At 45.4% G+C, this 23905-nt stretch overlaps 1 protein-coding gene across 1 annotated transcript in view; it reads left to right on the forward strand.

Annotated features, from left to right (window-relative positions):
* The first annotated feature begins 5130 nt into the window (after positions 1–5130).
* The window catches only part of MEDAG (mesenteric estrogen dependent adipogenesis), a 28512-nt gene continuing 9737 nt past the window's right edge, over positions 5131–23905 (forward strand). Inside the window, exons 1-2 of the mRNA XM_049867700.1 lie at positions 5131–5636; positions 22563–22672. Coding sequence (XP_049723657.1) covers positions 5371–5636; positions 22563–22672 — 376 coding nt within the window. The 5' untranslated portion in view covers positions 5131–5370. The remainder of the gene's footprint in view (positions 5637–22562; positions 22673–23905) is intronic.

A 23905-nucleotide genomic window follows, 5' to 3' on the forward strand; every position in this document is an offset into this window, starting at 1 on the left:
TGCAGGCCCAGCCCACCCCAGACCCTCCTCTGCACCCTGATTCTCCAGCTTCACTTGACAAGCACCCTGGGGTGCTTGTTTCACAAGCAAATTCCCCTTCCTTCCTTGCAAAATATTCTGATCCAGTAGTCCTCAGTACTTGTTTGGGGAATTAGATTTGTCCAGATTGATTTGGGGATTGATCCTGAGGCAAAGGAACCATGTCTAGAGAAAGAGATATGTATGACGCCAGAACAGAGGAAAAGAATGGAGCTCATGTATATTCTGGGATTTCAATGATCTAGGACAAAAGACCTGGACAATATATTTAATTAAACCTATGCAAAGTTTGTACTGAAATAATTTTAGGAGCCCTGGTGGTGCAATGCTTAAGCGCTCAGCTGCTAATTGAAAGGTCAGTGGTTGGAACTCACCAGCCGCTCCTTGGGAGAAGGCTGTTGTTGCCCGATTAGAGTTCATGCCCTGGAGCAGTCGAGCCAATGAAATGTACTCCAAGTCAGAAAGAGAGAGAAAGTTTATTAGGAAGTGACACCAACGGGAAGTCTGGCAACAATGCAGGCTGTCTTGATGCAGTCCCAAAAAGCAATTTCTACATCGGAGCTTATATATCATTCTTGCAAGGATTACATAGTGTCTTCAAGCACAGATGGTCGGATGAGCATATATCACAAGACAATTATAAGAAACTCTTCATCAGACTAAAAGTATGCATGCTGGACATCTGGACTCGGCTAGTGGAACTGGCCTGCCAAGTTTACTCTAACTGAGATAAGGAGCAAGAAGAAAGTTACAGATCAAAAGCTCCAGGCAGCCTTCTTAGCTGTCACCTTGCAGGGTGAAGGCCATCTCCCAAGAGAACAAAGGAGAGGAGAGAGATCAAGGCTGCAAAAGCAGAGAAGGTCCTGCTGGGATAGCTTAGTTTTCCCTATATCACAGTCCATTGGCTGCAAGAAGGGTCAGGTCACCTCTTTTTCAGTCACCCCAACAACTTGGATGCTGCTGGTAGAGGCAGTCCCTTCAGGCTTCTGGGTGAGTACCGAGAAGGCTGTTCCGGTATCAGTGAAAAAGTCTACTACTACCAGGGGGTCAGTAGGAGGGAAGTTAAAATTGTCTCCCCTGATCTCCATCATTCAGAGTCCTCCTTCTGCTCTTTCATAACTCCTTGAAAAAGCTTCTCCCCCCTTTATATCTTGCCTGGCCCTTTTCCGCTCCTCTTCTTCAGACACTCATTTTTCCATCGTCCCTCCTCCTTACAAAACGCACATTGGTTTTTCTTTAGCTGGACCCTGTCCTTACCCTGGGCTCATCGTCTTCCTCCAGTCGATCCTAGAGCAGTGGCTAAACAGATTGGCCTGTTTCTTCATATCTTGGTCTTTTTTCTTTGTCTTGGCCTCTTTTACCTGTTCTCTGTTGGTAAAGACCTTAAATGTCATTTCAACTAATTGAGTTAAAGACAGGGTCTCTAGTCCTCCTCCTACTTTTTGTGATTTTCTTCGAATGTCAGGAGCACTCTGCCCAATAAAGTCATACTGATCAGAGGACTGTTCTGGGGCATTTCAGGGTCGATGTTTGTATCCTTAGAGAACCCTCTTATGAGCAGTTCCAGAGAGGCTAATGGGTTTTCTTTTGATCCCTGAATAATCTCTTTGATTCACTGAAGTTTATCTGTCTAGGTGCCTCATGTTTTAGACCATGCAGAAGGAACCCTCGGTAAGCTATGAGATTCCGTCTGCTTTCTGCTGTATCGGGGTCCCACACTGGCTCCTTAGCCAGCACCACTTCATCTGCTGGTATTCCATCTATAGCCCCTTCCTCATTGTATTTTTCTTCTGTTTTTGCAAGACCACTCATCTTTCTTTTGCTATGAGGAGTGCATCTAATAAAGTATTAGGATGGTGGGTAGCGAAAATGTGGGAAAAATGTTCACTCATGGCATGTGGGTCTGACTGATACCCTGGAAGTTTTGCTTCCAACAGTACAAATCGAAAGCCGGGAACAGGTTATGGACCCACAGGATCTGAGGTGGTCCTCCTGCAGTGGGGACTGGCACCTCCTGGGGTGTGGGTAAAGCCCGCCCAGGGGAACTGGGCTGAATTGTATCCCACCCCTAGTATGGGATGGGAGACCATATCTATCCCACTTCCTCCACCTCCTTTAATGCCTTTCCATCCTCATCCTCTGATACCACCAGGGATGGGTCATGAATAGCTGTCAAGGGGGTTTTTCAAGGTGGGGGAATGAAAAAAACACCTAATCATTCTTCATCTTCATCTTTGGGCTGCATAATAGGGGCTAAAACAGAAGCTTTCTCCTTTTTCTCATGCCATAATGTCATAAAACATTGTACATACAGCTTTTCATCTCACTTGTTAGTTCGAGAACAAAACGGATCAAGCTGCAGAATAGTGTCAAAATCCCTGGAACTATTCATAAGCCATCTGACCCCATCAGGAAGTTGTTATTAAGACCACACTTGATTGCACAAAATTTTAAGACAGCTCTTAGTTAGGGGATCCCCTCTGAAATAAGTCCAGTTAGAAAGAATAAGGCCTAGTGTACTCTGAGCCAGAATCTTATTTCCCTGGGTACCCATTTGCAACAGGAAACCTCACTGGTCTCTTGTCCAACCTCATGGGACCTAGTCACCTGTTCTTGGATGGAGTCTATGAGAACCGATGCCCCTAATAGCTTTTATAGAGGATTTACCATCTAATGCTCAGTTACATACCATGGCAGGCAGAAAATTTCTCCTTCAGTCCAGAGCTCGCTGCCATAGAGCCCTCTCTTGTAGCTGAAACTTTGGGCCACCACGGGTTCAGATACCTCCACAACTCAAGAAAGGGTACACCTTCTCTTTCCCTGGTCCTTCCGGGGGCTCAGTCCTTAGGAAGATGGAACCAGGGCCAGAGTAATTTGAGCCCCACATTGGGTGCCCAAATTTGTTACCTGATTGAGGTCTGTGCTCTGGAGTAGTCAAACCAATGAAATGTACTCTAAGTCAGAAAGAGAGAGAAAGTTTATTAGGAGGTGGCACCAACAGGTAGTCCAACAGCAAGGCAGGCTGTCTTTATGGAGTCCAGAAAAGCAATTTGTACGTCAGAGCTTATATATCATTTTTGCAAGGATTACATAATGTCTTCAAGCATATAGCCCACAGATAGTCGGACGAGTATGCATCACAAAACAACTACAAGAAACTCTTTATTAAACTAAAGCTATGCATGCCAGACATCTGGACTCTAATCTTTATGTTTGTAACAGGCAAAAACAAAACAAAACAAAAAAAAACTTACATAAAAATCTCTCAGCTAGTGGAACTGGCCTGCCAAGTTACTCTGACCAAGATAAGGAGCAAGAAAGAAAGTTGCAGACCAAAAGTGCCAAGCAGCCTTTCTAGCTGTCGTCTTGCAGGCTGAAGGTCATCTCCCAAGAGAAAGAAGAGGAGGGAGACCAAGGCTGCAAGAGCCGAAAAGGCCACACATCCCTCTGGAAAGAGACCAGTGTAGCTGGTATAATAATAATAAAAAAAAAAGGACACTGACAGTGAGAGTGTACAAAATACCAAGCCCAAAAAAACAAAAACTTACAGGTTACTTAGTGTATCCTTATGGTGTTAGTTATGTCAAGCTCTCAGTCTTACATTTTGAAAAGGAGAAAACATGTTGCGAGGTATTAGGGTCACAACGCGGCAGTCTGTTCCAATAATGATTATAGCCTAGGAAACCCTATGGGGCAGTTCTACTCTGTCACATGGGGTCTCTATGAATCAGAATCGACTCCACGGTACACGACAACAACAGTTCATGGGGTCGCCATGAGTTCCAACCGAACAGCAACAAGGGTTCGTGCCGAGGGCAAACAAAGACAAATTAAAGCTATTACCCTAGATTCTACTTACCTTTTAGCTTAGAGTCTTAAGTCATATTACTTCAGGAAGGCTCCCTACTCCTCTACACTGGGCTAGATTCTCCTCCTGTAACATCCAAGGTTTACCCTCAGCAGAGCTTTCCATTACAGTGTATCATAATTGCTGGAGCCCTTGTCTGTCCCTCTCTTAGACTGTAAATTCAGACAAGGCTGTGACATGGTCATGCTAGTATTCTCAGAACTTCTCTTATCCTCTGCCCCTTAGTAGATGTTCCAGAAATAGCTGTTCAATTAAATGAAGTGTTACTCATTTCCAGGAGCCTTAGTGGTGCAATGCTTAAGTGCCTGAATGCTAAATGAAAGGCGGTTCGAACCCAGGCAGTGGCTGCTGGAGAGAAAGAACTGGCGATCTGCTTCCCTAAAGATTATAGCCTAGGAAACCCTATAGGGGCAGTGCTACTCTGTTCTCTAGGGTCACTATGAGACAGAATCTACTCCAGGGCACACAAACAACATTCCTCATTTCACACCTCAGGTGGCCAAGCACAATCATGTCCTCAGAATGAGCACCTCATTCACACTCAAGTATTTATAGACTAACAGAAGGACATGTTGGGGGATTCAGGGGGCTCGCACAGATGGGTGATGCCAGGAGGAGGTAGGAGATCCGGTCCCTTCTATCCACAATATGCGATAAACATGGTTTATGGTGCAACAGGCCCAGTAGAAAATTCGATGAAATCCACGGGGGTTCAAGAAGGCTCATGCAGAAGCGGCAAGATGGTCAGTGGAATTTCTAGGGTGCAAGGGGGTCCAGGGGGAGGAACCAGCTCAAGGAAAGGCTGAGGGGATAGAAAATGCTGGGTGTGTTCAGGAACTGAAAAAGCAGAAAACCGAGACTGGAAGACAGTGGCTTGACAAATGGCTTTGATTTGCTTGGGAACCCAAGCTCCTGCCACTGCCCCCTCACAGTTGCTGGGCCCTAAGTGGAGTGGGGGGGGGTGGGGTGGGGTGGGATGGTGCGCCTCCCTCCCATCAGTTCGCAGAGATGGGGCATCTTGGGTATGGGTGGGTGCTGCCAGCCCTCCTCTCCTCACCCCGGCCAGGCCCCGAACACCCGGAGGGGCAGACGTCCTCGCCAGCAGTGTACGCAGGCAGGGCGGGGACCGAGCCAGGGTGTAGAGCAGGCGCCCCGAGGGGGATGAGTAACACTTGGCAGCGCGCACGCTGGAGCGTGCCAATTCCGAGCGGTTGAGAGCCGGCGCCCAGCGCCTCGGGTCGGGCCGAGGGGATAAAAGGGGCGCGCTCCCCGCCGCGGCGATCCCCGCGCGGTGCCTGCAGCGCCCCTGGCGCGCCGGCGAGCGGGCGAGCACCTGGGCGGCCACAGCGTCGGGCCGGGCGCACAGCCGAGCCCGAGCGGGCGCAGGCAGGCGGGGCGCGCAGGCCTCTCGGGGACCCTCGGGTGCGCAGCTACCCAGCGCCGGGACCCTCTGGACGGCGGGCATGGCGGCGGCGGCGGCCCGGCCGAGCCTGACCTCCATCTCGTCGGGGGAGCTGCGCAGCCTGTGGACGTGCGACTGCGAGCTGGCCCTGCTGCCTCTGGCCCAGCTGCTGCGCCTGCTGCCGGGCGCCTTCCAGCTGCGCGGGGACCAGCTCGCTGTGCCGGGCCCCGGGGAGCCGGGGGCCGCGCGCGGGGGCTTCAACGTCTTCGGCGACGGCCTGGTACGCCTCGACGGACAGCTCTACCGCCTCAGCAGCTACATCAAGAGGTGGGTGGTCCCCGCCGAGGACGCCACCCAGCCGCAGTCCCCGGAAGCCTGACTCTCCTCTCTTCCCTCCATGCGGTGTCTACAGGTTCCCCCGGGGGCCACAGCGTTCTCCCGCCCTGGCTCTTTCTGTCCTTTGCACTGACTTTTTGCAGCTGCAGCTTGGAGCCGCCTAGAGGGTTACCTCGGCCGGGGCGCATGAGGGCGCCCAGGCTGAGAGTGCCGGAGCTTGATGCGTCCCCACCCAAGGCCCGTAACCGGCGGGTGATTTTCTCATCCTGGCTCCTTAACTGGGTCGGATGAACTCAAATTGGGGCACACCCTACAGGGGGTGTTTGCAGCTGAGAGAGCGAGAGACGCACACCCTGGCTTCAGATTTGCGGTGTGTGGGTTGGGGGAGGAAGCAAAATTCTTTTCAGCACTTGGCTGTGTCTGGTGAGAAGAGCTGCTCAGGAGGTGCCGGGGGAACACACAAAAGTTCGATTTCCCATCTTTGGCCTCTGGCTGTGTTTCTAGAGAAATAAACCAAAGGTGAGAAGAGGACAAATCTGAGAAGTCCAGCTCAGGGCTCTGTGGGCTGTTGAGTGGGCAGATAAGTTCTGGGAAAACAAGTGTGAGAGTGTAGTTGCCAGGATAGCCGGTGCAGAGCTGGGACCAAACCTGAAGCTGGATTTGATGGAGGCCCTGGGATGTTTAACTGCTGTGGCCGAAAGCACCGGGTTTTCCCTGGAGTGCTTTCTCAGCAGAGATGAAGCCGGCAGGAACACCATCTATCTGGGCAGGCTTCTATCTTGATCTTGCTTGGGTAGCAGCTCAGTTCCGCTCTGTCCTCAGGCTTCCAGAGGTCACCCTGGGGCCCACAGCCCCCTGATATTTGTGTGGGAATAGGGCAAGTTCAGTCTAAAGTTTGAGTCAGAGATGAGTAATGCCTTTGCTATAGGAAAGACAGCATCGGTGTGGCTCCCTGTGGAAGGGATGAAGCCAGGAGGTGCCAGCAAACAAAATGAGATATTTCAAATGCCTTCTTCAAAGGTGGGGGAAAAGACAAAACAAAACAAACAAACAAAACCCCCAAAACAACAACTTACTCTTCCGAACAAAGATGGTGAGGGCTTCGTATGCCTAAAACCCATTCCGCAGGAAGTAGTTCTCCTTACGTATATGTATTCTCCTTATGTATCTCTATTCTTGTGGACACATAAGAATGGAAACCCTGGTGGTGTAGTGGTTAAAAGCTATGGCTGCTAACCAAGAGGTTGGCGGTTCCAATCCACCAGGTGCTTCTTGGAAGCCACGTGGGCCAGTTTTACTCTGTCCTTTAGGGTCGCTATGAGTTGGAATCAACTCAATGGCAGCAGGTTTAGTGTTTTTTGGTTTTTTTACATAGGAATCATCTGGGGATCTGTTTTTCGTTTGTTTAAGTACCATTTTATTGCCTTAAAAATTTTTATTGTACTTTAGGTAAAGGTTTACAGAGCAAGCTAGTTTTTCATTAAACAATTAATACACATAGTGTTTTGTGACACTGGCTGCCATCCTATGACATGTCAACACTCTCCCCTTCTTGACCTTGGGTTCCCCATTACCAGCCTTCCAGTACCCTCCTGCCTTCTCGTACCTGCCCCTTGGCAAGTGTGCCCATTATGTCTCACTTTGTTTCATGGACCTGTCTAATCTTTGGCTGAAGGATGGACCTCAGGAGGGACTTCATTACTGAGCTATAAGGGTGTTTGGGGGCCATACTTTCGGGGCTTCTCCAGTCTCTGTCAGACTAATAAGTCTGGACTTTTATTTTTTTGTGAGTTAGAATTTTGTTCTACATTTTTCTCCAGCTCTGTCCAGGACCCTCTACTGTGATCCCTGTCAGAGCAGTCGGTGGTGGTGGTAGCCGGGCACCGTCTAGTTCTGCTGGACTTAGTCTGGTGGAGGCTGTGGTAGTTGTGGTCTGTTAGTCCTTTGGACTAATCTTTCCCTTATGTCTTTGGTTTTCTTCATTCTCCCTTGCTCCAGTAGGGTGGGATCAGTGGAGTCATTTGGGAATCTTGTTTGAAGTAGATTCTGATTCAGTATATCTGGGGTGGAAACACACATTCTTAGCAGGGGTTCTAACCAGAGTGAATCTGTTCAAAGCCACGGTTTGAACCCACCCAGCAGCTCCTTGGGAGAAAGACCTGGCTATCTCCTCTCATAAAGATTAAAAAATCCATTGCTGTTGAGTTGATTCCAACTCACAGCGACCCTATAAGACAAAGTAGAACTACCTCATAGGCTTTCCAAGGCTGTAATCTTTGCAGAGGCAGACTGCCACATCTTTCTCCTGAGGAGCGGCTGGTGTGTTCGAACCACTGACCCATTGGTTAGCAGCCAAGTGCTTAACCACTGCACCTCCAAGGCTCCTTCCTGTAAGGATTACAGCCTGATAAACACTGTGGGGCAGTTCTACTCTGTCACATGGGGTTATTATGAGTTAGAATTGACTGGACAGCACCTATTTGTTCAATACATAAAAGTGCTGACTCACGCTCTCACACACACACACACACATTTTCTCCTACGATACAGTAGGACGTGACCTTTTGGAAGCCGATCACCAAGCCTTTCTTCTGAGGTGTCTTTGGGTGGATTTGAACCGCCAACCTTTCAGCTAGTAGTCAAGTGCTTAACCATTTATGCCACACGGGGACTCCTCCAGCCTTTCTGGTCCTTGTCAAACGCCTGCCTGTCTGCCTGGATGCAGCCCCCACTGTCCCCAAGTCTTGGCTAAGCTGTGTCTCCTCTTAGGGTCCCCATTGTTCACCCCTTGGCAGTGTGTTTGGCCCAGCAGGATGCTCTCTTTTCTAGTTCCTGTCTCAGCTCAGTAGGTGGTTCTAACTCCAGGCCCTCTCCCCTTGCTCTATATGTTTGAATGGTTAACTAGTTTGTAAGCTTCTGATCGAGGACCCCGGGTGGTGCTTGGCTGCTAGCCCAAAGGTTGGTGGTTTGAACCCACTCGGCAGCTCTGCCAGAGAAAGAACCGGCGATCTGCTCCCATTAAGATTATAGTCTAAGAAACCCTATGGGGCAGTTCTGCTCTGTCACATGAGATGACTATGAGATAAAATCAATTTGAGAGCACCTAACAACAACAACTAACTTAAACCTTGGCAGTTTGAACCCACCCAGCAGCTCAGCAGGATAAAGACCTGACTCCTGTAAAGATTACAGCTTAACAAATTATACTGGGCAGTTCTACTTTGTCACATGGAGTCGCCATGAGTTGAAATTGACTTGATGGCACACAACAACAACACAACAAGCTCCTGAATGGCAGGACAATGTCTAACAGCAGTGCTTTTCAAACTTAAAATCAATACACAAATCTCCTAGGATCTTCTCAAAATGCAGGATCCAATTTAAAAAAAAAAAGGGCAAGGGGTCCAGGAGTCTGCATTTTTGCAAGGTCCCATGTGATGCTAATACATTGTTTTCCTTCAGAATATTTTTTAAAAATTAATTTTATTATTTTGTTGCGAATATACACAGCAGAACCTACACCATTTGACAATTTCTACACATACAATTCAGTGACATTGATTACATTCTTCGAGTTGTGTAACCGTTCTCATCCTCCTTTTCTGAGTTGTTCCTCCCCCATTAACATAAATTCACTGCCCCCTAAGGTTCCTATATATCCTTTCCAGTTGCTGTTGTCAATTTCATTCCATATAGATAGGTCTTAAAAGGGCTCAGTGCAACTCGAACAAATAGAAGAAAGGAAATAATAAAAATTAGAGCAGAAACAAATGAAATAGAGAACAGAAGAACAATAGAAAGAATCAACAAGACCAGAAGTTGGTTCTTTGAAAGGATCAACAAAATCGACAAACCATTGGCCAAACTGACAAAAGAAAAGCAGGAGAGAAAGCAAATAACCTGAATAAGAAATGAGATGGGTGATATCACAACAGTACCAACTAAAATAAAAAGGATCATAACAGAATATTATGTATGAACCATTGTACTCCAAAAAATTTTGAAAACTTAGAGGAAATGAGCAAATTTCTAGAAACACACTCTCTACCTAAACCAACTCAAACTGAGGTAGAAAAACTAATTGGACCTATAACAAAGGAAGAAATTGAAGAGGTAATAAAAAAAAAAATCCCAACAAAAAAATCCCTGGCCCAGATGACTTCACTGGAGAATTCTACCAAACATTCAGAGAACAACTCACACCAATACTTCTCAAACTATATCAATGCATAGAAAAGGAAAGAATACTCCCAAATTCATTCTATGAAGCTAGCATAACCCTGATGTGAAAGCCAGGCAAAGACACCACAAAAAAAGAAAACCACAGACCAATACCCCTCTTGAATATAGACACAAAAAGTTCTCAACAAAGTTCTAGCCAATAGAATTCAACAGCACATTAATAATAATAATACAACAAGGCTAAGTGGGATTCATACCAAGTATGCAAGGATAGTTCGACAATAGAAAATCAATCGACGTAATCCACCACATAAACAGAATAAAACAATCACATGATCATCTCAATCGACACAGCAAAAGCATTTGAAAAACTCCAACACCCATTCCTAATAAAAACTGTCAGCAAAATAGGAAGAGAAGGGAAATTCCTTAACAAAATAAAGGGCATTTATACAAAACCAACAGCCAACATTATTCTCAGCTGAGAAAGACTGAAAGTATTCCCCTTGAGAATGGGAACTAGACAAAGATGCCACTTATTACCACTTCTATTCAACATCATGCTGGAAGTCCTAGCTAGAGCAATAACGCCAGGAAAAGAAATAAAGGACATCCAAATTGGTAAGGAAGAGGTAAAACTATCTCTATTGGCAGATGATGTGATCTTATACACAGAAAAACCCAAAGAATCCACAAGAAAGCCACTGGAACTAATAGAAGATTTCACCAAAGTAACAGGATACAAGGTGCACATACAAAAATCACTTGGATTCCTCTACACCAACGAAGAGAACTTAGAAAAGGAAATCAGGAAATCAATACCATTTACAATGCCCCCCCGCCAAAAGATAAAATACTTAGGAATAAATCTAACCTGGGATGTAAAAGACCTGTACAAAGAAAACTACATAACACTCCTGCAAGAAACTGAAAGAGACCTACATAAATGGAAAAACATACCATGGTCATGGACAAGAAGACTGAACTTTGTGAAAATGTCAGTACTGCCTAAAGGGATGTATAGATATAATGCATTCCTGATCCAAATTCCAACAGCATTCCTTAATAAGATGGAGAAGCTAATCACCAACTTTATATAGAAAGAGAAGAGGCCCAGGATAAGCAAAGCATTACTGAATACGAAGAGCAAAGTGAGAAGCCTCACTCTACCTGTTCTCAGAAGCTACTATACAGCCATGGTAGTCAAAACGACCTGGTACCGGAACAGCAACAGACACGTAGATCAATGGAACAGAATTCAGAACCCAGACGTAAATCCATGCTGCTGATATTTGACAAAGGACCAAAGTCCATTAAATGGGGGAAAAGACAGTCTCCTTCACAAACGGTGCTGGCATAACTGGATGTCCATCAGTAAAAATGAAACAAGAACTGTACCTCACATCATACACAAAAACTAACTCAAAATGGATCAAAGACCTAAATATAAAACCTAAAACAATAACGATCATGGAAGAAAGCATAGACACAGTGCTAGGGACCCTAATACATGGCATAAATACAATACAAACCATAACTAACAATGCACAAACACCTGAAGATAAACTTGATAACTGGTAGCTCCTAAAAATTAAACACTTATTCTCATCAAAAGACTTCATCAAAAGGGTAAAAAGAGAAACTACAGACTGGGAAAAAATATTTGGCTACAACATATCCAACAAGGGTCTAATTTTGAAAATCTACAAAATACTTCAACACCTCAACAATAAAAAGACAAATAATCCAATTTAAAAATGGGCAAATGATAGACACTTCACCAAAGAAGACCTCCAGGTAGCTAACAGACACACGGGGAAATGCTCAAGATCATTAAGTATCGGAGAAATACAAATGAATGCTACACTGAGATGCTGTCTCACTCCAACAATACTGGCACTAAACACATACCAAAAACAAGAAACAAACAAAAAAAAAAACGGGAAGTAATAAATGTTGGAGAGGTTGTGGGGAGATTGGAGCTCTTGTGCACTGCTCGTGGGAATGTAAAATGGTACAACCACTATTGAAAACGATATGGCACCTCCTTTAAAAGCTAGAAATATAGATACCATATGATCTAGCAATCCCACTCCTAAAAATATATACTAGAGAAATAAAAGCTGTCACACAAATAGACATATGCACACCCATGTTCATTATAGCATTACTTACAATAGCAAAATGATGGAAACAATCTAAGTGCCCACCAACAGATTAATGGATAAACAAATTATGGTACACACACATAGTGGAATAAAGAACAATAATGGGATCCCAGAAACGCCTCACAACATGGATGAATCTGGAAGGCATTATGCTGAGCAAAATAAGTCAATCACAAAAGGACAAATATTGTATGAGACCACTATTATAAAAAACCCAAAAGAGATTTATACACAGGAAAAAAAAAACTTTGATGATTACAAGGGAGGGGAGGGATGGGAAGGGGAAATCACTAAGTATATAGTAGACAAGTGTCAACTTAGGTGAAGGGAAAGACAGCACACAATATAGGGGAAGTCGGCACAACTTTACCAAGGCAAAGTCATAGAAGCTTCCTAGACACATCCAAACACCTTGAGGGACCAAGTTGCTGGGGCTGAGGGCTGGAGAACATGGTCTCAGGAGATATCTAGGTCAATTGGCATAACATAGCTCATAAAGAAATGTTCTACATCCTACTTTGGGGTCTTAAAAGCCATCCAAGATACATCAATATGTCCCACTATGTCCGGAGTAAAGGAAAATGAAGAAAATCAAAGACAACAAGGAAAAAATAGGCCCAGAAGATTAAGGGACCACATGAACCAAAGCCTGAGCCCAGAAGAACTAGATGGTGCGCTGCCACCACCACGAACTGCTGTGACAGGAATCACAATAGAGGGTCCTGGACAGAGCGGGAGAAAAATGTAGAACAAAATTCAAATTCACACAAAAAAGACCAGACTTATTGGTCTGACAGAGACTGGAAGAACCCCAGAGACTGTGGCTCCCAGACTCAGAACTGAAGCCACTCCTGAAGTTCACTTTTCAGCCAAAGATTAGACAGGCCTATAAAACAAAGAAGAACACAAGTGAGGGATATGGTTCTTAGTTCAATCAAGTATAGGAGACCAAACGGGCAACTTCTGCCCAAAGGCAAGACAAGAAGGCAGGAAGGGACAGGAAAACTGGACAATGGACACAGGGAACCTGGGGTGTAAAGGGGGAGAGTGTTGGCACATTGCCAGAATTGCAATCCACGTCACAAAACAACCTGTGCTTAAATTTTTGAATGAGAGACTAATTTGCACTGTGAACTTTCTCTAAAGTACAATAAAATTAAAAAGAAAAAAAAGAGCTCAAGGCTGAAGGCAGACATTCTCTACTAATTAAGCTAATTAGTTTGGTTCAAAAGAGACTTTGGGGATATTTTTGGTTTAAGGTTTAAAGATCATCTCAGGCAATAGTTTCAGGGGTTCATCCAGCCTCCAGGGATCCAGGAAATCTGGATTCCATGGGAATTTGAAATTCTGTTCTGCATTTCCCCCCTTTTAATCAGGATTCTTTTATAGAATCTTCAATCAAAATGTTCAGTAATGGTAGCCGGGCACCATCCAGTTCTTCTCTTCTCCTGGTAAAGTAGGTAGTCATTCATGGAGGCAATTAGCTACACATTCTGTGTGCTCCTCCTATTCCTGACTCTCCTTCTTCCTCTGTTGCTTCAGGTGAATAGAGACCAATTATTGTGCCTCAGATGGCCACTTGCAAGCTTTTAAGACCCCTGGCTCTACGTGATACTAATGCTTTTGGTCCAAGCATCATACTTCAGATAACAAGATCTTACACGCCTATCATTTCATACTGAAATGGTTTATTTTCTTATCTGTCTCCCTAGTAGACTGTATGCTCCTTGAAAGCAAGGCCTTTTCTTTTTTCATCTTCGTGTACTAGGTGTCCAGCGCATAGTAGGTGCTCAGTAAGTGTTTAGTGTATGAATGAATGCGTGAATCGTTCTTTGCCTGCTCACCATGTTTCACACACTTAGCGTCAATAATCACATGGCTGACTGATGGCCTGAACGTATCCTCGATCTGAGCCACGGACATGAGCATGGTAAGTCTGAACAATTTGCTTCATTTTGCTCCAGCTGGGGCAGAAGAAAGAGGGGAGGAAGTGAAAGGGAAGGTATGTGTCATTTGAGAGTTTGGAGTGTGGTTGTGCAAAAGCTGTAAGTTAACACTGAAGACGCATGTCAGGGCCATCCTGTTTACCCCCAAGGGTAGCCTGTCCCTGAAAGCTTTACCTTAGTGTCACAGCTAGGGATTATGAAAGCCACCAAGCAAAGGCTGAGCATCCCACACCAAGACTATGGCCATGGCAGGCCTCTTTTTCTTGCTCCATGCTCCCCTTCTCTCTCTCTATTTATCGAGCCCTGGTGGCCCAGTGATTAAAGAGCTGTGACTGTTAACCAAAAAGTCAGCAGTTCAAACCCACCAGCCACTCCTTGGAAACCCTATGGGGCAGTTCTACTCTGTTCCTGTAGGGTCGCTATGAGTCAGAATCAACTTGATGGCAATGGGTTTGGTTTGGTTTGGGTATGTGTGTATATATATACATATACATATAAGTATTTTATTGTGTTTTCAGTGAAAGTTTACACAGCAAATTAGTTTCCCATTTAACAATTTATATACAAATTGTTCAGTGACATTGGTTACATTTTTCATAGTGTGTCAACATTCTCACCCTTTCCATTCTGGTTGTTCTGTTTCCGTTAATCTAGTTTCCCTGCCCCTCCCCCTGACCTTCTCATCTTTGCTTTAGTGTAAATGTAGACTGTTTGGTCTCATATGGAGGATTTTTTAAAGGAGCATAGTACTCACAGGTGATACTGTTTATATTATGAGCCAATCTGTTATTTAGCTGAAAGGTGACCTCCAGGTGTAGTTTCAGTTCAAAGTTTAAAGGGTATCTCAGGGTGATAGTTTCAGGGTTTCCTCTACCTTCAACTAGTCCAGTAAGTCTGGACTTTTTAAGAATTTGAGTTTCGTTCTACATTTTTCTGCCATTCTATCAGGGTCCATCAGTTGTGTCCCTGGTGAGAACAGATGGTAGTGGTAGCACCCATATTTTTTTAAATGCACACATACCCACATGTGGTAGCCATGGGTTTGAATTCCTATTTGTCTTTGAGCATTAAATGGTCAAAGCCAAGGAGAGTTAGGAGCAGAGGTGATTTGAGACCTCAAGGAGCTCTGGAGAAAGGAGGGATCTCAGCGGGTGGGGGGAGGGTGGTCTTTCAGACCCTCCTGATTTGCTAGAAACAAAATACAGTGCTCTTTTTTGATCCCATCTTTCAGATGCTGCTTTTGTTAAGCTGTTCCACTTAGCCCTCTAAAGTGAAAAAAGGAGGGAAGAAATTGGAGCAAGGAGGGAGAAACTCTTGCTCATTTGTCTTCCAGATTGTTCCTCATTGTTTCCTGGTAACTCAGATGGACACAGCCCTGGTTGTGTCAAAAGCTTAGAGAACTTCACCCCATAGCCAGCAGAGCTTGCCGGATTAAAGATGAACTAATGCTAATATGAACCCCTGGTGGCACAGTGGTTAAGAATTTGGCTGCTAACCAAAAGGTCGGCAATTCGAATCCATCAGCCACTCCTTGGAAACTCTATGGAGATAGTTTTACTCTTCTCTATAGGGTGACTATGAGTCAGAATTGACTCGACGGCAATGGGTTTTGCTTTTTTTTTTTTTTTTTGGTAATGCTGGTAGTTCAGTGGTAGATTTCTTGCTTTCCATGCTGGATGCCCAGGTTCCATTCCCAGCCAGTGCCCCTCAGGCACAGCCACCACCCGTCTGTCAGTGGAGGCTTGGCTGTTGCTATGATGCTAAACAGGTTTCAGCAGAGCTTCCAGACTAAGACTAGGAGGAAAGGCCTGGCAATCTACTTCCAAAAATCAGCCAGTGAAAACCCTATGGATCACAACAGTCCAGTCTGCAATTGATCATGGAGATGGCACAGGACTGGGCAGTGTTTGGCTCCAATGTACATGGGGTGGCCGTGAGTCAGGGGCAAGCTCAATGGCAGCTAACAACAGCAACGTTTACTGAGCATCTACTGTGGGCCCAAGTACATATTACACGTACTGCATTTAATCATGACACTGAAGGAAATACTACGATGATCCTTCTACAGATGAGGACACAGGTTCAGAGGCGTTAAGTAAACTCACTGAAGGTCACAGTAAGTTGTAGCTCTGGGACTGAGTTCACAGAGCCAGTGAATTACGACATGAATTGTCACTGTTATCAGGTGCCGTCGAGTGGATTCCGACTCATAGCAACCCCCGTGACAGAGCAGACTGCCCCGTAGGGTCTCCTTGGCTGTAATTGTTACAGAACTAGATTACCAGGTCTTTCTCCAGCAGAACCTCTAATGGGTTCAAATCACCTGCCTTTTAGTCAGCAGCCCAGGGTGCTGTCAGGACGCCTTATGACATGAATCAGATACATCTTATTTCTAATCCCTGTGTTTTCCACTATATTGTCCTGCTTTTTAATCTGGACTGAAGCCAGGCTTACAAAATTTCACTGTAGAGTCAAGGGAAAAGCAAAGAAGAAATGACAGTTTCATGAAACTGTTTTAAACTGTTTGCTTTTCATCCCTAATGATAACTTCAGTGACTACAATAAATATTCAACACACAGAAGTGTATTTGCCTTAGTAATTCAGAAATATTCACAGTTGAAGATTAAAAAAATAACTTAGTCCCTAAAAGCAGTCCTGATGATGCAACGGTTAGGTGCTCGGCTGCTCACCGAAAGGTCCTCAGTTTGAACCCGCCCAGCGGTTCTGCAGGAGAAAGACCTGGCCACCTGCTCCCATAAAGATTACGGCCTAGGAAACCCGATGGGGCAGTTCTGCCCTGTCACATGGGGTTGCTAGGGGTTGGAATTGACTCGATGGCAACAGGTTTGGTTATAGATAGGGAGTTCATTAAGTTTATTAAGTATGGAGCTTTCTTGACTGTAAATTCTGTTATCAGAGCTCTCCTGTGAGCAGCATCTGCGTACATCTGTGGCGCAGAGAAAAAGGGACACATTCTGTGATGACAGTTACAGCCTTATAACCCGTTGCCATTGATTCCAACTGATGGTGACCCTATAGGACACTGTAGAACTGCCCCATAAGGTTTACAAGGAGTGCCTTGTGGATTCCAACTGCCAGCCTTTTAACTCGTAGCTGAGCTGTTATCCACCGCCCAACCAGGGCTCCTACAGCCATATAAAACCAAAAAGCCAAACTTACTGCTGTCAAGTCGATTCAGACTCATAGCGACCCTACAGGACAGAGTAGAACTGCCCGATAGAGTTTCCAAGGAGCGCCTGGAAGATTCGAACTGCCGACCTCTTGGTTAGCAGCCATAGCACTTAACCACTATGCCACCAGGGTTTCCTACAGCCATATAAGAGCCTAAAAATGCCTTTTGAGTCATCAGAGGAAGATTGTTATGTTGGGCATAGTTTTATAATTCATGGCATTTTATTTAATTCAGACTCCAGAATGGGTCATTCAAGTACAGGTCATACATTGAACTCAGAGTGTGACCACCCAGTAGCCCTGTTCTTGGACCAAGCCAACTTACAGCTCTTTGAGTCTGATAGCACTCAACAAGGCATCTACAGAATTCTGGGGACAACTGATTATTCTCCCAACCAGTGGTCCTTTCTAAGTTGAGATTTTTATCATTTTCCTTTAAGCATCGGGTTCATTGGAACAAAATTGATGATTCTACCATTCAGGTGTAAACTGAATTTGTTGGCAGAGGTAAATAACACATTGTAATTGGTGTCATCAGAAAAAGGAATCAAAATTACAGATTTTCTGGATGCAATGTACCAAAAGCCATGTGCATGTCCTCAAACATGACAATCAGACTTCAGATATTGACGAAACAGAGGAATCGCCCTGAAGAAAATATTAAAAGAGCTTAAATGCCTATTAATTTGGCAAAGTCGTGCTTCAGCGGTAGAATTCTCATCTTCCACGAAAGAGGTTCGATTCCTGGCCAACGCACCTCCTGTGCGGCCACCACCCATCTGTTGGTGGAGGCTTGTGTTGCTGTGATGCTGAACTGGCTTCAGTAGAGCTTCCAGACTAAGAAGGACTAGGAAGAAAGGCCTGGCAATCTACTTCTGCAAATCAGCCAGTAAAAACCTTGTGGATCACAATGGTCTGATCTGCAACGAATCACAGAGATAGCACAGGACTGGGCACTGTTTTGTTCTGCTGGGCACGGGGTCGCCATGAGCCAGGGGGACTAACGGCAGCTAACAGCAACAGGTGCTTATCACGTAGCTCAGTGCTAAACAAGGTAAGAGGTGAATATGAAAACCACCCCACCCCAGCATCACATATCTGTCTTTTTGATATTTCCTCTGATCATACTTGCCCTTTTTTCTTTTCTACTTCTTCAAGGCATTTTTCCCCCTTTCTCCCTCTGCACATCCCTCCTCCCTCCCCGCCCCCTCAATGCAACAGCAGACCTGACCTTGGTTGCCTCTTTTCACCCCCCTCCCAGGACACCTTGCCTGCCCTGTGCAAGGTCATTGTTATCTGAATAGATGAATGGCAAGAGGGATTAGGAGACCGCAGGGGACCCAGTAGTGCCGCCCTTCCACCCCGCCCCCACACTTCCTAGGTCCCGAGTACCTCAGATGTAATAAGGACCATGTGAACACCTACCTGGTGCCTGGTGCCCAGCACACTGTCGTTGTCAGCTGCCATCGAGAAGCCCTGACTGATGACAACCCCATGCACAGTGAGAAGAAATAATACTGCCTGGTCCTGCACCATCCCCATGATTGGCTGTGGGTCAGACCATTGCAATCCATGGGGTCTTCACTGGCTGATTTGCAGAAGTAGAGCACCAGACCTTTCTTCCTAGTCCTTCTTAGTCTGGAAGCTCTGCTGAAACCTGCTCAGCGTCATTGCACCACGTGAGCCCCCAGGGACAGAGGTGCATTGGCTGGGACTCAAACCTGGCTCTTCTATACGGAAGGCAAGAATTCTAGCATTCACATAAAAAACCCTGAAAACCTGTTGCTGTCCAGTTGATTCCGACTCATGATGCCCCCATATGTGACTCAGTAGAACTGTTCCATAGGGTTTTCTCGGCCTTAGTCTTCGTGGGAGCAGACCTCCTGGTCCTTCTTCTGCAGTGCCGCTGGGTTTGAACCTCCAACCTTTAGGTTAGTAACCGAGAGCAAACCCTTTGCTTCACCTAAGGTCCTTTACCACTCCTACCAAAAAGCAAAAAAAGCCCGTTGCTGTCGAGTCAATTCTGACTTATAGCAACCATATAGGACAGAGTAGAACTGCCCTATAAGGTTTCCAAGGCTGTAATCTTTACAGACACAGATCTCCTTGTTTTTCTCCTTCGGAGCCACTGAGTGGGTTAGAACTGCTGATTTTCAGTTAGCAGCCGAGTGCCTAACCACTGTGCCACTAGGGCCCTTACCGCTCACATAAAAGGTGCTTAATGAATAGCTGTCGAAGGAATGAATAAAAAGAGTGAATAACTCAGCAAACGGTGGTCCTCTTTCTTCTTTCTGCACTTCTTTTCTCCAGGACCTTTTGGCAGATCGTGAGCTGGGAAGGGGAGGAAAATCCTCTCTCTGCTGATAGGGAACACAGCACCACCCCCTCCAGGCTTTCGAGGGTCCCCTGCCTCACCCCGTAGCGTTTTTGTTGTCTGATTTTCAGAAGTAGATCACCAGGCCTTTCTTTCTCACGGACTATACTCACACTTAAGTGCTCTCTGCACACTGTTCTGCCCAGGTGAGGGCGAGGCGGGGGAGGGAAGGGAGAACAACACGAGATCCTCCACCTTCCTTCTCTCACCCCATCCGATCCTTTATTACTCCACAGCCTCCCTGCCACCTTGTCTGTTCCTCCTGTTCGTGTTCTTCTTAATTACTCTTGCCCCGCCTCACCACTGGACAGTGACCCCTCGCCCACACCCCTAAACGTCAACACCTCCACCGTGTCCTTCTCTGGAACACTCCAGCCCCCCTCCCCCCATCCCACTGCTGGTCCCCAACACCACCAGAGCAGATGGGCTGGGAGGCAGAGACTGCTTTCAAGGCCTGGTGATCTTGAGGCAAAGAGTGTTGTAGAAGGCCCCTCAGGGGTCAGCTTTTCAAGCTCTCCAAAGCAGGTCTGACAAGCCTGGAGAAAAGATAATGACATGGATTTCTAAGACGCCAAGCTGGGGACAGACAAGCAGAAGCTGTGTTTTTCTGGCTTGGGGGTAGGTATGGCCAGGAGTGCTCTTGGTCTGCACACCTGGGCAAATGTCTTGCATGCTGGCCCCTCTGCGTGCGGTCCGGGAACTGTGCGTAGAGGAGGGGCTGAGGGGACAGTGTGGCCACAGCCCCTGAGACAGTTTGTTCTCCTCTGCTGGGATTTTCATATCAGGCACCATGAAGACAGGTAGCTGGAAAGAAATGCGTGCAGCTTGCTCTGCTCATGATTGCATATAAAAAACAAACACGCTGTTTGCTTAGCAAAGAGCCTCCTGAGCATGGCTCTACACCCCATTCATTCTGTGAAGATGCCCACAGCTGCAACTTGGATAAGCTCAGGGTTTAAGAGGGACTGGTGACCAACCCTGGTGGTGTAGTGGTTAAGTGCTATAGCTGCTAACCAAAGGGCTGGTAGTTCAAATCTACAAGGCACTCCTTGGAAACTCTATGCGGCAGCTCTACTCTGCCCTGTAGGGTCACTATGAGTCGAAACTGACTCAGTGGCAAGGGGTTTTGATTTTTGGTCACACTGAAAACCCTGTGGAGCACCGTTCTACTCTGACACAAATGGGGTCACTAGGAGTCAAACGCTATAGCAACTGGATTGGAGTCCTAGGTGGAGCAAACTATTAACGCGCTTGGCTGCTAAAAGGAAGGTTGTTGGTTTGAGTCTATCCAGAGGTACCTTGGAAGAAAGGCCTGGTGATCTATTTCCAAAAAGTCAGCCATTGGAAATCCTATGGACCATAGTTCTACTCTGATGCACATGGGATCACCATGAGTCAAAACTGACCTGATGGCAACTGGGGAAAAAAAAAAAGGAATTCAGGCAAACCTGCTTTTAAATCCTAGCTCTATCATTAACCACTCCCTGACCGGTGCAAATGGTTAAGTGCTTGGCTGCTAACTGAAAGGTTAGAAGTTCAAATGCACCCACAGGCACCTGGAAAGAAAGGCCGGGAAGTCACTGAAAACCCCATAGAGCACAACTCTACTCTGACACAGCTCCATGAGCTGGAGTCAACTCGATGGCACCAAGTTGGTTGGTTGCAGACCGTCCTCCCACCCACTGGATGCCACTTGATCACTGTATGGCCACATGGCATCTGAGCTTGAGTTTAGTTAGACAATTAGCCATGCTTTTGAAGGAAGCTCATTTGCACTGTGATCTGTCTTTTTATCAACAATGTGGGTAATGACATAGAAAAGCTGCTTGGAAATTCTGTAGGGCAGGGAGACAAAGGGAACTCGCTGGATGACAGGGTCAAGATTCAAAAATCTTCCTGGGCTAAAATAATAAACTAAAACCAAAGAGGCTAATTTTAATAAGGATATGAGTAATTGTGCAACATTAAAAAAAGTTTGTTTTAATTATTTTTAATGGCACAAGCTCCGGGTCAGGGCAGACATGAATTGGCAATAGTTCATATGAATACTGGTTGATTGTAGAGTCTATGGAGGGATTGGAAAGGGAGGGGAAGAAGGGAGGAGAAGGAAAAGAAAATCTCAGACCCACCAGTTAGATAGGACATCTCCAACAGAGAAACCCAAAACCAAACTGGGTGCTGGTCTAGTCAATTCTGACTCATGGCGACCCCATGTGTGTTGAGTAGAATTGTGTTCTGTGTTTTCAATGGCTGGCTTTTCAATAGTACATCTCCAGGCCTTTTTCCAAGGTGCATCTGAGTGGTCTCCAACACCAACTTTTGGCTTAGCTTGTTTTTAACTGTTTGTGCCACCCAGGGACTCACAATTCCACTTATTGAGTGAATGAAATTCATTCTCAATCTAGAGGGACTTAAAGTTCTCTTTTTTTCTTTATTGTGATGCAAATATATCTAACAAAACATATACGCCATCCCAACAACTTCTCCATGTACAAATCAGTGACATTGATTACCTTCTTCAAGTTGCGCCACCATTCTTGCTATCCTTTTCCAAATCATTCCATTACCGTTAACATAAACTCAATGTCCCCTAAGCAAAATCTTTCCCTTCTTCCCCCCTCTTCCATCCCTGGTAGATGCTAGTAATCTTTGATCTCTATATATTTGCCTATCTCATATAAGCAAGATCATTACAGTATTTATCCTTTTGTGGCTAACTTTCTTTGCTCAGCATGATGTTTTCAAGGTCCATGCATGTTGTGGTACACAGGCTTACAGCTCTAACAGCTTCAAATTCACTCTTAGAGCCTCAAAAGATGATGGTACTGATAGAGACTGCTCCTGAGAGCCAGTTATTGTTGTTAAGTCACTCCAAAGACCGTGGCCACTTTTAGGTTTGCCCAGGCAAGGGGGATATACAGTACAAAATATGGAAATGGCAGCCTCTGTGTAGGACACATTTTAGGGGACTTTCCTCAAGGTCTGTGGATGTGGCAAGCACTGATTTTGATGGGAGGGGACATTACATTTGCAATTATCTCTGCTTTTTCATAGATATGTGGAATTGACCAACTACTGCGATTATAAAGACTACAGGGAAACTATATTGAGCAAACCAATGCTGTTCTTTATTAATGTGCGGACCAAAAAAGACACCTTGAAAGGTCGGTAAATAAGTGTTTTTGATGTGGTTCTGCCTTGGTGGGCAAGGTAGATATCAGCTTGTGACAAGGCCAGGAGCAGGGCACCTAGGGTGTTAGGCCATCTGAAGCACAGCACCAGCCTGCAGAACAAACCTGCAAATGATTCCAGAGAAGAAGCCATCTGTCTCAGAGTTTTCTTTTATGCTTCCTGTCTAGGCAGGAAGTGTGCTGATGTTTCATAGTTCCTGTCTAGGCAGGAAGTGAGCTGACATTTTGAGCCTGAAAGGATTGCACAAATGACTGGAGTGATGATGACGACGATGATGATATATAGTATCATGTATCAAAGTTAGTCTTGGCAGCACAATAGTTAAGCAGTCGGGTGCTGACCAGAAGGTCAGTGGCTCAAACCCACCAGCTGCTCCATTGGAGAAAGATGTGGCAGTCTGCTCCCGTAAAGACTGCAGTCTAGGAAACCCTATGGGGCAGTTCTACTCTGTCATATAGGGTCGCTATGAGTCAGAATTGTCTTGATGGCACCTAACAACAACAAAAATCATGCATGTATAGACCACTTAACCACCTACTGTGTGTGAGGCATACTTTAATGTAATTTGCACAACAGCCCTGTGGGGCATATTATCCAAATGTGGACATTTTTAATATGAAAGTAGTGTTATTAGTAACTATGCTGGGTCAAAAGTATAAACTGGGACTAACCGATGTAAACTGGGATATGTGGCCATCCTATGGGGTCACCATCAGTTAGAATTGACTTGATGGCAACTGGTTTGGTTTTTTGGTTTACCTACAAGGGAAGTACTTTTACTTTCCCCATTTAACAGGTAAGGAAACTGAGGTAAAGAAAATAGTAGTTGTAGATGCTTTTATGCTTCATGCTATGGCTTTAGAATTTCAGTTTTAGATGCATCTCTGTATTATTTCCTCCAAGAAATGAGATTAATTAGTAACAACCATGTCAACTAAAATTCCAGTATAAACATGTCTCCCCTCTTCCTGGGCCCTGCTCTCTCAGAGTGATAGATGGGGAATGTTTTTAGTATAACGTTCTATGATAGAGGTTGAATTTGTTACATTTATTTCTAAACGACATTCCTAAAATGAGTCCAAGGTAATAAGGAATGATCTAAAAAGTCCAAATAAATCTCCTCGAGCATTCACTCTTTCTCACTTAGATTCGTGGAACTTTCTCTTGATCATTTCCTAATTCAGAGTCATGACTCCGCGGCAGGG

This window comes from Elephas maximus, chromosome 23, assembly GCF_024166365.1.
Source record: "Elephas maximus indicus isolate mEleMax1 chromosome 23, mEleMax1 primary haplotype, whole genome shotgun sequence".
In the NCBI taxonomy this organism is placed as follows: domain Eukaryota; kingdom Metazoa; phylum Chordata; class Mammalia; order Proboscidea; family Elephantidae; genus Elephas; species Elephas maximus.